Below are 12,972 nucleotides of genomic sequence, written 5' to 3' on the forward strand. Positions count from 1 at the left end.
CAGGGTCGTTTGAGAGAGACTATATTCATCCTACGCCTCCCACGGATTAATAAACCTTAGGTCATCCACTTGAGGGAAAATTGCTACTGTCCTACAAAACTCTGCGCTTGGAGGCCCAACACGTGTGTACAAGAATAAAGTTGCGTAGTAGACATCAGACCTCAAGTCAGAATGATCATACAATGCCTATTCTATATTAGGTCCACGACCAAAAAGATCCCAAATAAACCTTAGTTAAAATAGTTAAAATATACAAAAGACAATCATCTAGACTATCCATCATGTATCTGGCCAAATTATCCAGGACGAGCTCTGGGTGTACCAGAAGGCCCCGAGGGGAAGCTGGACTGAAGCCGGACTATCTGGTTTCTATCGGGTCGACGGAACTGTCCGAGCACTTCCGAGTGGACTGTTCGAGATGAATTATGGGTATTCTCGAACACTTTCAAGGGAAGCTGGACAGTCTCTAGACTTTTTAGAGCCTGCTTGAGTGGCCTGACTATGTGGGCCCGATGTGGATGAGTTGTTCGGCCCCTGACTTATGCATTGCTATCTGTTCCTGGCTTGACTGAGGTTTCCCTACACAGATCAGCAGCCGGACTGCCCTGGCCAATTTAGGCCAGACTATCCGGGCCAATTCAAGCCGGACTGTGTGGCTATAAGTTTTCTACGAGAAAACAACAAGTTTGCTCCCCACTATATATACTCACTGAACTCTTAGTGAGTGGGTTGACCACTTCAAACACACTTTGACCGGATCTAAGAAAAGGTCCCCTCTCACCCCACTCCAAATCGAAGATTTCTTGAGGGGTTCTTGAGAGATTTCACCCAAGCATAAATCCATTCATCATCTCTCTTTCGGCCAAACCAATTTGTGTTTTGAGCAAGTTCCGAGCTTTACGCTTTGTTCTTATTACTCTCGTAGGTTGGAGACTCCTAGGGGGTAGGAGTTCTCGGTGAGGAGTCAAATTCATGATTTACCATGTGAGTTTGTGAAAGTTTAGAGTTCGTCTCAAGTTCTAGCACTAAGATCATGAGAATCTCCTTCTTGGTGATATATCAAGTAGAAGAAGGCGAGATTTGTGGTGTTGGTGGGGCCTTCGTGGTTCCTCCCACCTCTCCTACGACGATTAGCTCCCATCCAAGGGATTGAACATCGGGATACATCTTTTGTCGCAAGTGTATTCATTTTACCCCAACCCTAGCTCATTATGCATGGTTTATTTTGATCAATTGACTTTGCAAACATCATATAGGTTTTATATCTCACCGTAGCATTTTAGGCCACACTTTATATTCCACAAAACCTAAACTTGCTAATAACTGAAGTAAAATTTGTGTTTGTCCCTATTCACCTCCCTACATGCCCTTCCCTTGGTGCCTTTCTCTTTCCCTAGAAAGTTTCTATACCATCCAATCTTCATATTTTCCACTAATTCTTTTTTCCGGATAAACTAGGTATTTGCCTGTGCATTTCTACAAGGTATAAATATTCTATTACATTAGCCCATAATTTAGCTGTCCGTAAATTTTGTCCGTGACTTTATTTTGTAATCACTTATGGACCTGCCAAAAAAATATAGTTTATTTGGTAAGTCAACAAAAGATGGAACAATTAAGGCTGTTTTCAAGTAATGATCAGAAAAAATGAAATATTGGACGAAGCACTCCGCGTGGAAGGAAAAGAAACACTATTATTTTTTAAGTACTAGAGACTAGAGATTCTTAGAGTCTTAATTTTTGAAGGGAATTTTAGAGTCTTCTTAATGAAGGCAACACAAAAAATGTAGAATACGGGAATACCATCTCTACAATCCAAAAACATTAACTTAATCACGATGCAAAAATGCACACATCATGAACTTTAAGGAGCCCGACGCTGCCCAGTGTATACGAGATTGCTCCAAATTAATTAATAAAACTAGAAAAACCGATCCATTGACAATTCATAGCTTAGTCTGAGTTTATCTGCTCTCGGGTGAACAAGAATTTCGAAAAAATAGCAAAATGATTCGAAAAACCCTGAATTATTTTGACACCAAGGATGCTTGAATTTTCTAGGTGCTTGCAAAATTTTGTGCCGAGATTACATCTGGAGGAGCTCAGCCAAAAAAAAAAGAAAATGAAAATCAAAGTTCCAAAATGCCCAAAGTTGTTTGAGTTTTCGTTTTTTTTACCGAGCTCCTTAGATGTCATCTCGCCACGAAAGTGCAGGCACCTAGAAACTTTGGTGTCAAAAAGTTTAATACTTTGCCCCGCAAAAAAAAGTTTAATACTTTGTTATTTTACCCTTTTTGAGGCAATTTTTGTTATTTTACTAATAATATTTGTTTTTGTGAGACAATTTTTTAATATTTATTATTGTTCACGCACGGGAAGAGATCCACCGGTCCACCGATGCAGAAACGTCGGCCTCCAGATCCATTTCATGCAAAGTTCGGCCCATATAGTAGAGTAACAACAAGAACAGCCGAAGCCCCGATGAGATAGTAAGAAACCCTACTAGTACGCCCACCGATTTCCCGTGTCCCCCCGCAGGCCCGCACCCCGCACGCGCCCTAAAATATCCCAAAGCCCCCCTCCGCCCCCTCCCGAAGCCGAAATCCCCCAATTCCCCTCTCTCTCTCCCCTCTCCCCATCGCCCCCCTCCCGCACCCGAGCACGAGAGAATCCGAGGAGAGGAGCGGCGCAAGGAGGCGGAGATGGAGTCGGATCAGGGCAAGCTCTTCATCGGCGGCATCTCCTGGGAGACGACGGAGGAGAAGCTGCAGGAGCACTTCTCCAACTTCGGCGAGGTCTCCCAGGCCGCCGTCATGCGCGACAAGCTCACCGGCCGCCCGCGGGGCTTCGGCTTCGTAGTCTACGCCGACCCCGCCGCCGTCGACGCCGCCCTCCAGGAGCCCCACACCCTCGACGGCCGCACGGTACCTACTCCCCCATCGCTTGGTCTCTTCACCCCACCCAAACCCTAGCGGGATATTCGCGTCGAATATTCGCTTCGGCCGCCTTCCGATCTACCCCGCTGCAGCGGCCTAGGGTTGCGCGTGTGTACTCACGCGTGGGTTGTGGTTTTGTTGTCTCAGGTCGATGTGAAGCGGGCGCTCTCGCGGGAGGAGCAGCAGGCTACCAAGGCGGTGAACCCTAGCGCAGGAAGGAACGCTGGAGGTGGAGGGGGTGGCGGCGGCGGCGGCGGCGATGCCGGTGGTGCTAGGACAAAGAAGATCTTTGTGGGCGGGCTGCCCTCCAGTCTGACAGATGAGGAGTTCCGGCAGTACTTCCAGACCTTCGGAGCTGTCACTGATGTTGTGGTGATGTATGACCAGACAACACAGCGCCCCCGGGGCTTCGGCTTCATTACCTTTGACTCGGAGGATGCGGTTGACCGTGTGCTGCACAAAACCTTCCACGATCTTGGAGGGAAGATGGTAGAGGTGAAGCGTGCTCTGCCTCGAGAGGCGAATCCTGGCTCGGGTGGCGGCGGACGTTCCATGGGAGGTGGGGGTTTTCATAGTAACAATGGACCCAACTCCAATGCTAGCAGCTATGATGGCAGAGGCGATGCTAGCAGATATGGGCAGGTGCAGCAAGGCAGTGGTGGCTACCCAGGTTATGGTGCTGGAGCTTATGGCAGTGCTCCAACTGGATATGGATATGGGCACACCAATCCTGGAACTACATATGGAAATTATGGGTCTGCAGGGTATGGAGGTGTTCCTGCTGCGTATGCTGGGGCTTATGGCAATCCAAGTGCTGCTGCTTCCGGTTACCAGGGTGGCCCTCCAGGCGCTAATAGAGGACCCTGGGGCAGTCAAGCTCCGTCTGGTTATGGCACTGGGGGTTATGCTGGCAATGCAGGCTATGGTGCATGGAATAGCTCTTCTGCTGGTGGGAATGCACCTACTAGTCAGGCACCTGGTGCAGCTGCAGGTTATGGGAACCAGGGCTATGGTTATGGTGGATATGGAGGAGATGCATCATATGGTAATCATGGAGGGTATGGTGCTTATGGTGGTCGGGGAGATGGTGCTGGAAATCCTGCTACTGGTGCAGCCTCTGGGTATGGTGCTGCTGGATATGGAAGTGGGAATGGAAACTCTGGATATCCAAATGCGTGGACTGATCCTTCACAAGGCGGAGGATTTGGTGGTGCAGTCAATGGAGCTTCTGAGGGCCAATCAAATTATGGCAGCGGTTATGGTGGTATGCAGCCTAGGGTTGCTCAGTAGAAGAGGCTGTTGTAATGTTCATGGTGTGAACCAGTGCATTTGGGCAGCATATGTATTATTGCAGTATTCTGGCTTTGCTCTCGTCTTCCTGAAGGCCATCCATTCTGCCGGTTAAATCAGTATTTCTCCTGGTTGGAATGCTTGATCCTTTCGTGGCTTAACTAGAACTTCAGTCAATAAGTAGCTATTATGTCGAGTAGCTGTATCTTCATAATGCTTTATTTATGTTTAGCTTATCCTTCGGTGTGCTTTGTCATGAGTGGAGTTTCAGGTTGCTTTATCTCTAGTTTAAAGCTAGAGTAGCTTCACTGCTTATGGACCAAATTATCTAGTTGTATCTCTATTCTACAGAATCATATATTCGTGTTTGACTGTAGTATTTATGCTGGATACTCTCTCCCTATTGTGTTAAGTCTGAAACGTTTATCGCTGGTGGTTGTGTTCATCTCTGGTTCCTTGCTTTGCTTTAGCTCGCCTTGGAGTTAAGGTGTTACTTTTATTCTTCAAATTTGACGGCTTGCAACAGATGCTAATCCTGAAACTATGCACTGATAGAAGCTTGTTACCGTAGCTGCTTCAAACGGACGGTCAAGTGTAGTCCGCTTCTTTATGTAACTGGAATGTGACATCCTATGTATACATTTGTTTTGACAAACATTGTTCGTATGCATGATGAAGCTGTGAATATGTTTCAGGGTTAGCGTCTGATGTTTGGTATGTAGATTGATAAAACAGGCATAGTAGAGGGAACTGATTAGCCCTTCAAGCCTTTTGGTCTTAAATTTTGCTAGTACGTTTGCAGTGATAAAGAGCTTACTAGCAGCAAGATGGTAGCATCAACTTCTAAGGTAGTGTAGATGCCAAAAAATCAGTGATGCTACATGATGAATGATGTACAGGTAGAAACCCTAGAGTACAGTAGCGAGGCATTTGGCAAGTAAAATAATTGTCCTTCCTCCTTCGTTTCGTTTCTGTACAGGTTGCACGTGACGCCATTCTGTGTAAAGAATGTCCAAGTGAGGGTGAAAATGATATCGGAAATCTGCTGGTTTTGCTTGATGAGCTGATGAGAAGTTGCGATTTGAAGCATTGGCACAGAATGCAAGCTACTAGCTTTTTATGTGCTTCATGTTCTCGAGGATCTTGCTGTGCTGCAAGGTGGTGGTACGTGGAAACAAAGATTCATTGTCTTTCAGTTTTGTTTGGAAAATCGTTTCGACATGGTTTTTGTCCTAGTTGGAGATGATACCCTGGTTCCTCCTCTGTAGATTTGGTATGTCCTGATAAAGAAGTTAGCTAATTCACCCTAATTCACCCTGTGAAGCACCGGAGTCAAGCCTTGTCAATTTTGGCCCGCAATATCTTATCTAGAAGTCTAGATTAACGTCAGTAATAAATAAAATACATGTAGATTTTGGAAGTAATTTCCACATTCTTACACTTAAATATTTACTTTTATCATACATATAAGATAGTAAAACTAATTGTGAAATATGCTCTAAAAAAGGAGCAAAAACACCATGGTGCTACCAGCGATAGCAATGGTTTTGACACGATAGTTTTTCTACTGACGTCACTGCTCTATTGTGTTTTGGACACAAGATCAAAACGATTGAATGATCGATCCCTTACACAGAAGATTTAGCATTATTCATTCCGCACGCTACTCTTTCTTTTTGTTTTTTTTGAAAACCAGGACTTATTGTAACACACTACTCCCTCCGTTCCACAATATAAGACATAGCTTGCAACAACGTCTTATATTATGGGGCGGAGGGAGTACATCCTAAATGGTTATGCGTTTGATAGATTCCGTGGCCTGAAAATAAAATAGAATTCCATTTGCCTAGTATATGCCGACATAAAAACCAGTGCTCATTTACTGCTTCACTATGCCTTGCTCTGCTGCTAAATCCGTGAAGATGAAGATAATAGATGGAAAGCAGAAAATTTGTTCATCTTTATATACTGGCATTTTAGCTTAGTTACCGGTTAATCTGTAGTTTATTTTTTTATAGCATACATATTTATGGAAATACAACCCCCACCGCCCTTCTGCGAGCTTAAATTTAGTCACTGCATGCATTTAGTGCATCATTTTATTTATAGGTTAATGTTATAGTCTCTAGAGGCTTCCTTGTCGGTATGCATATAACGGCTAGAACATGTGGTAAAGCATATTACTCCCTCCGACGGAGGGAGTATAACTGTAGTTTAGTTATATAGGTGTACTCCTTGGTATGGAAGCTTTGTTGCTTTATTAGGTTTGCATATGCTCCATTCAGTTATAACAAATGAAATTGTCTGCTTGTGACCGCGAACACTTTTACTCACATAATATACAAGTGCCATCTAATTTGTGAATCACATAACTTTTCTAACATGAATGTACTAGTAATTAATATAACTAGATCAGTGGCCTTGTGCAATTCGGTGTTCAAATCCATGGTTGACTGCACCAAATATCGGTTTAAGCATCTAAAGTTAATTTGCCTGCATGTTGTGGCAAAACCGTATAGTGGATTTGAATGTGTATGCTCTGGATAAAAACAGATTTATTCTGGACGATGGTGGGGGCAAAATTGATTTTTGCTGAAGAAATTGTATCATATATAATGTGTACTCCCTCCGTAAATTGTATCATATAAGAAAAGCATAATGCTGAGTCTTTGCGATGCACCCCTCCGTTCACAAATATAAGTTTTTTTTGGGTACTTCAATATGGACTACATACGGGCTGAAATGAGTGAATAAACACACTAAAATGTGTCTATACATCCGATTCACAAAAAGTTTGAAATCTTATATTTTGTGAATGGAGGTTGTATATTTTTATAAAAGCAAAGAAATAACTTGCATAAGTGCACCCTGTGTTAGGATTAACTTGATTGCAATCTTGAAATACTGAATGATCGGCGATGTAATTCATGTTTGCTTCAAAAAGAGGCATCGAAGATGAATAACTCTGGAATGCCACCTTTTCTCATGTATATTCCCCTCAAGAAAAAAGTAGTATGAAAATACTGATTGATCTCTCTTCATCTTTTCGATGTTCATTTGCATCTTATCAAAAATATGTGCAAGTCTTCAGAGGTCAATTAATGTTTGTAATTGGCTACATCCTGCCTCCTGCCTGACATATGCTGCTGGACAGGTGCATTGACCCAAAAGTACATTAAGCTGGAGACGTGGAGTTTTCACTTTCACATATGAAGGTACATAAGACCATGGAGGTTGCTAGGATCTCTTTGTGAATGAATTACACTATGAGCCAGTGCCCATCATATTTGGTTTACTTTCTTGAAATGCAGATCGCCGCTCGACCCCTAACGAACTCTATCCAGAACAAACAACGCTCTCATCGATCGGCAGAGATATGAGTCTGATTTACTGTCAAAGATGGGAAGGTTGCGAGACTTAATGGTATTATTATGCTAGTATAGCTGTGCCATCAGACATCCAACATTTTCTCTCTTATGTATTTTGGACACTTTGCAATAGTCTAAACTAACTACTGCAGTTATTCAATTGAAAAATTCAAGTTTCAAGTTTGAAAAAATGAAGTCACAGTGAAAGGGCAGGGGTTGATCCGGAACTGGAACGTTATACGCGGTATACTATAGACACAAACGTTGCTAAAAAACTGGAAATCAAAGGGATAAAATATCCCCAGGCATGCTCACGGGATGGAAAAAAAAATGCAGAGTAAACAGATCACCCCACGATTATTGAAGTTGCCATTGTATCCAAATCAAAGTTGCCACATGATAATTTTGATACTACAATATTTCGTAAAAATCAGGACTTTCTTTATCAAACCATGAGACTTTAGTTTGGATGATCTTATCGAAACATTGTATAATATGTCTGAGTAGCGGCTTGAGAGGGGACACGGAGTTTATGCTCCCGGGATCATCTGCTCAGGAAAAAATTTCAAAATAAATACTAGAAAATTCGAAAAAATTAATTTTTTTTGTGGGGTAGATAATTTGATGCGTGAGATCCGCTCTAAATTTCAACTCATTTGGACATCTGAGCAGCTCACGTATTGTTTTAATCTGAATTGTCCTTTTTGTCGAGAGCTGATCAGATGTTCAAATGAGTTGAAATTTAGAGTGAACTTCACGCATCGAATTATTTACCACACAATTTTTTGAATTTTTTAATATTTATTTTCAATTCTTTTCTGAGCGGGAGCAGATGAGCCCCTTGAGAAGTACTAAATCATGCTCCCTTCGTTCTAAAATATTGTGTGCCGGCGTTTTCCGAGGTTAAATTTTGACCATAAATTTAACCAACAAGACTGATTGCGGTGGAGCAAAAATTATATACTCTCCGTCCTAAAATATAAGAACGTTTTTAACACTAGCATAGTGTCAAAAACGTTTTTATATTCTAAAACAGAGAAAGTATAATTGAAAACTTTCTTTGAATATGAATTTATTGGTATAACTTTTGTTCGCGTCGCTCGTTGATTAAATTTATGATTAAAGTTGAAGCACGAGAGCCTCTATATTTTGAAACGGAGGGAGTATCAAAGTTTTCGAAATACTCGTACGTTATTGTTTTTGTCACTCTATATACGTTGGGGCTATATTCCAGTCCCTAAAAGATCACGTGCAAAACAACTTCTCTTGGTTCTCCTCGAATTGTGACATAGAAATAGTCCACCATCTATTTGGGCGTAGCTGCCTCAACCTTTCCGTCCCGTTCTTGCCTAGCCAGTTCTCTCGTGCCTCCATTGCGCGGCCGGGAGGGCGACGTCGCCAGCAGCGCTGCGAGCGACCTCGCTCGGCTCGGCCCGGCCCCGCCGACTGGAACGCACGGGAGACGTGACCATGGGCACGATGGGACACCACCAGCGGTCGCGCTCCGCCTCCGGGAGCCCCTCGGCGACGCGCTCATCAAACGCCACCGAGCTTGACTTCGCCGCCGCCGACCTAGAGTGCCCCTTCGGCGGCATCGGTGCCCTCGGCTCCGTGGAGCTCCGCGAGACGGCGTACGAGATTTTCTTCATGTCCTGCCGCTCCTCCGGTGGCGCTGCAGCGTCGAGCCCCGGGGCGCGGGGCGGCGGCGCGTCGGAGGGGGAGGTGTCGTCACCGGTGGCCGGCGCGGGGGCGAGGGGCGGGAGCGCCGTCATGAGCAGCAAGGTGAAGAAGGCGCTGGGGCTCAAGCCGAGGCGGTCCGCGCCGACGATGGTGCGTACCTCGAGCCAGAATTCAGGCCCGGTCTCTCCCGGCAGAACACGGCGGCCGATGACGTCGGCAGAGATCATGCGGCAACAGATGCGGGTGACCGAGCAGAGCGACGCGCGGCTCCGTCGAACGCTCATGCGCGCCGTCGTCGGACAGGTCCGGATGCGCATCCATGCATGCCGCATCTGTTGGGAAGAAGCCTGATTCCATCCATGCACGTGCCCCCTGGTCGGTCGTAGTATTATCTATCCATTTATTATTCCACAGGTTGGGAAGAAGCCTGATTCCATCGTTCTGCCATTGGAGCTACTTCGGCAGCTGAAGCCGTCCGAGTTCACCGACGGCGAGGAGTACCACCAGTGGCAGTTCCGGCAAATCAAGCTCCTAGAGGCAGGCCTCCTTCTGCACCCGTCCCTCCCGCTCGACCGCCTCCACGCCGCCGTGCTCCGTTTCCGCGAGGTGATGCGCGCCACAGAGATCCGCGCCATCGACACGGGCAAGGGCTCCGACGCGATGCGGGTCCTGACCAACGCCGTGCACGCGCTCGCGTGGCGCCCCGGCAGCGGCAGCGACGCGTGCCACTGGGCCGACGGCTACCCGCTCAACGTGCTCCTCTACGTCTCCCTCCTCCAGACCGTCTTCGACCACAGGGAGCCCACCGTGGTGCTAGACGAGGTGGACGAGCTGCTGGAGCTCATCAAGAAGACTTGGCCGATCCTGGGCGTCGGCCGGGCGGTGCACAACGTGTGCTTCGCCTGGGTCTTCTTCCAGCAGTACGTGGTGACCGAGCAGGCCGAGCCAGACCTCGCGTCCGCGACTCTCGCCCTGCTCGCCGACGTGGCGGCCGACGCCAAGCAGGGGAGCCGCGAGTCCCTGTCCCGTGACCCGGTGTACGCCAAGGTGCTCCTCAGCGCGCTCGGCAAGATGCAGGAGTGGTCGGAGAAGCGGTTGCTGGACTACCACGAGAGGTACGAGAGAGGCACCGGCGGGACTGCCACGGAGGGCATGGAGATATTGCTGTCCTTGGCGCTTGCCGCAGGCAAGATCGTCGCCGACCGCGAATACGCGGGCACCGGGAACTTCACCGCCGACCGCGTCGACTACTACATCAGGTGTTCCATGAAGAACATCTTCACCAAAGTGAGCCCATGCTTCATCACAAATCACATAGGAGAAAAGCACAAACCATTAGCGCTACCATCAAGCTGTCGGACATAATTTGATATGATCGCCGGACATGATATGATTCCAGATACTCGAGAATGGCATGCGAGAGGCAGACCCTGCAAACGACCCCGGCGTGATCCTGACGCGGCTGGCGAGGGAGACGGAGCAGCTGGCCAAGTTCGAGCGCGCCAACTTCAGCCCGCTGCTGAGGCGGTTGCACCCGGCCCCCATAGCGGTCGCCGCAGTCACCCTGCACGGCTGCTTCGGCGTGGTGCTGAGAGAGTACCTGGGCAAGGTCACCATCCTGACGGAGGAGCTCGTCCGCGTGCTCCACTCTGCGAATCGCCTGGAGAAGGCCCTGGCACAGATGACCGCCGAGGACGCGGCGGACTGCGAGGACGACCGGGCAAGGGCCGTCGTGGGCGACATGGAGCCCTACGAGGTGGAGTCAGTGGTGATGAGCTTGCTCAAAGCTTGGATGGACGACAGGCTTCGGATCAGCGCGGACTGCCTCCTCAGAGCCAAAGAAACCGAGGTAACACTTGGATCTCTGGTCGATGAAGTGAAGCTGGAATTCGTAGAGCTTGACATTGTTTTTGTAGAGCTGGATTCCCAAGTCCAAGGAGGAGCCTTTCCCCGCGTCGGCAATAGAGTTGATGAGGCTGTCCAGGGCCACCATCGACGAGTTCTCTGACATTCCGGCGACGGCAAAAGACGACGTGGTTCAGGCGCTCGTCGACGGCCTCGACTCAATCTTTCAAGACTACATCTCCTTCGTGGCATCATGTGGTAAACGACCCGATCAAACTCAATCCCGTTAAATAAACTTAGCATGCCATGCCATCATCGTTCGACAGACTTGTTTGAATCCAAATGCAGGGTCGAAGCAGAACTACGTCCCTCCCCTCCCGGCGCTGACGAGGTGCAACCAGGACTCGGGCTTCTTCCGGCTGTGGAAGAAGGCGGTGCTGCCGTCGTGCCAAGCGCCGGAGGCCAACCCGCGCGGCGGCGCCTCTCAGCACAACCCGCGGCCATCCATAAGCCGCGGCACGCAGCGCCTCTACGTCCGCCTCAACACGCTCCACTACGTCCTCACCCACGTCCAGGCCATCGAGGAGCCGCTCTCGTCACTCTCCTCTGCCTCCGGCGGTAACCGGGTGGCAACTTCCCTCAACTTCGACCGCACCCGCGCCGCGGCCCAGTCGGCGGTGTCCCACGTCGCCGAGGTGGCCGCATCCCGGCTTATCTTCCTCGACTCGCGCCACGCCTTCTACCAGGGCCTGTACATCCGCAACGTCGTCGACACACGCATCCGGCCGGTGCTCCGCGCGCTGAAGCAGAACCTGTCGTTCCTCGTGTCCGTGCTCGTTGACCACGCGCAGCCGGTGGCCGTGCGGGAGGTGATGAAGGCCTCGTTCCAGGCGTTCCTGATGGTCCTCCTCGCCGGCGGCAACGACCGGAGTTTCACGAGGGCGGACCACGGGATGGTGGAGGAGGACTTCCGGAGCCTGAAGCGCGCCTTCTGCACGTGCGGCGAGGGCCTGGTCCCCGAGGACGTGGTGGTGCAGGAGGCGGAGGCCGTAGAGGGCGTCGTTGAGCTCATGGCTCGGTCGACGGAGCACCTCATCACGGCGTTCGGCGCCGCCACGTCGGAGTCCATCGCGGGCGTGCGAGAATACGAGGACAGCGATGGGGGCACGACCCACGTACCGCCGACGAGGCAGTGGGGCCCTGCGGACCCAAACACCATCCTCCGCGTGTTGTGCCACCGCGACGACGAGGCCGCCAACCAGTTCTTGAAGCGCACGTTCCAGCTCGCCAAGCGGCGGTGATGTCGGCCAAATGCCCCACGACTGAGTCTAGGTGCTACTACACTTTTTAGTCCCATCACTGCAACAATCGTTGCGGCTACGTGGGCTGTATCTGTGCCGGCCCAAGTGAGCGGCCCATGTAATGCGTTCAGGTGTGAGTGTGCCTTGTTAAAATAGCCGTTGCTAAGCGTCAGGGTTGAGGATCCATGTACTGCCAAGTGCGAACTTCCCTCAAAAAATAAAATAAAATTGTACTGTCAACTTCACACCTCTCTAATCATCTTCCGCCACAAGTCACTCTATCCTTGTGTTCTATGAACCAAGACCTAGCTTGAAGCTGGAGAGTGCACCTGGTCGGTAGGTATCTACAACCAGTGACATAGCCATGAAAATCGAATGAGGGGGGCTAAGTGTTGCTAAGCCTTGTTGGGGAGGGCCAATCCAGCAGAATACATAATTTTAGCAGCAAAATGTTACTGTTCATATTAATACTAGGCTTAAATCAATAATGTTAGGGGGGCCAGGCCCCTGCTGGCACCCCTGCCTTTGCCAATGTCTGCAACATTGTGCCAG

At 48.7% G+C, this 12,972-nt stretch overlaps 2 protein-coding genes across 2 annotated transcripts; both read left to right on the forward strand.

The window, feature by feature from the left end:
• Positions 1–2,542: 2,542 nt before the first annotated feature.
• Positions 2,543–4,605, forward strand: LOC123181003 (heterogeneous nuclear ribonucleoprotein 1). The gene is made up of 2 exons (XM_044593209.1): positions 2,543–2,924; positions 3,084–4,605. Exons 1-2 carry the CDS (start codon positions 2,703–2,705, stop codon positions 4,224–4,226), a joined length of 1,365 nt encoding a protein of 454 aa, XP_044449144.1. The 5' UTR covers positions 2,543–2,702; the 3' UTR covers positions 4,227–4,605.
• A 4,303-nt stretch (positions 4,606–8,908) lies between these two features.
• On the forward strand, positions 8,909–12,655 carry LOC123167443 (protein unc-13 homolog). The gene is made up of 5 exons (XM_044585290.1): positions 8,909–9,577; positions 9,689–10,561; positions 10,674–11,123; positions 11,191–11,377; positions 11,468–12,655. Exons 1-5 carry the CDS (start codon positions 9,065–9,067, stop codon positions 12,418–12,420), a joined length of 2,976 nt encoding a protein of 991 aa, XP_044441225.1. The 5' UTR covers positions 8,909–9,064; the 3' UTR covers positions 12,421–12,655.
• The last annotated feature ends 317 nt before the right edge of the window (positions 12,656–12,972 follow it).

Source organism: Triticum aestivum, chromosome 1D, assembly GCF_018294505.1.
Source record: "Triticum aestivum cultivar Chinese Spring chromosome 1D, IWGSC CS RefSeq v2.1, whole genome shotgun sequence".
NCBI classification, from domain to species: Eukaryota; Viridiplantae; Streptophyta; class Magnoliopsida; order Poales; family Poaceae; genus Triticum; species Triticum aestivum.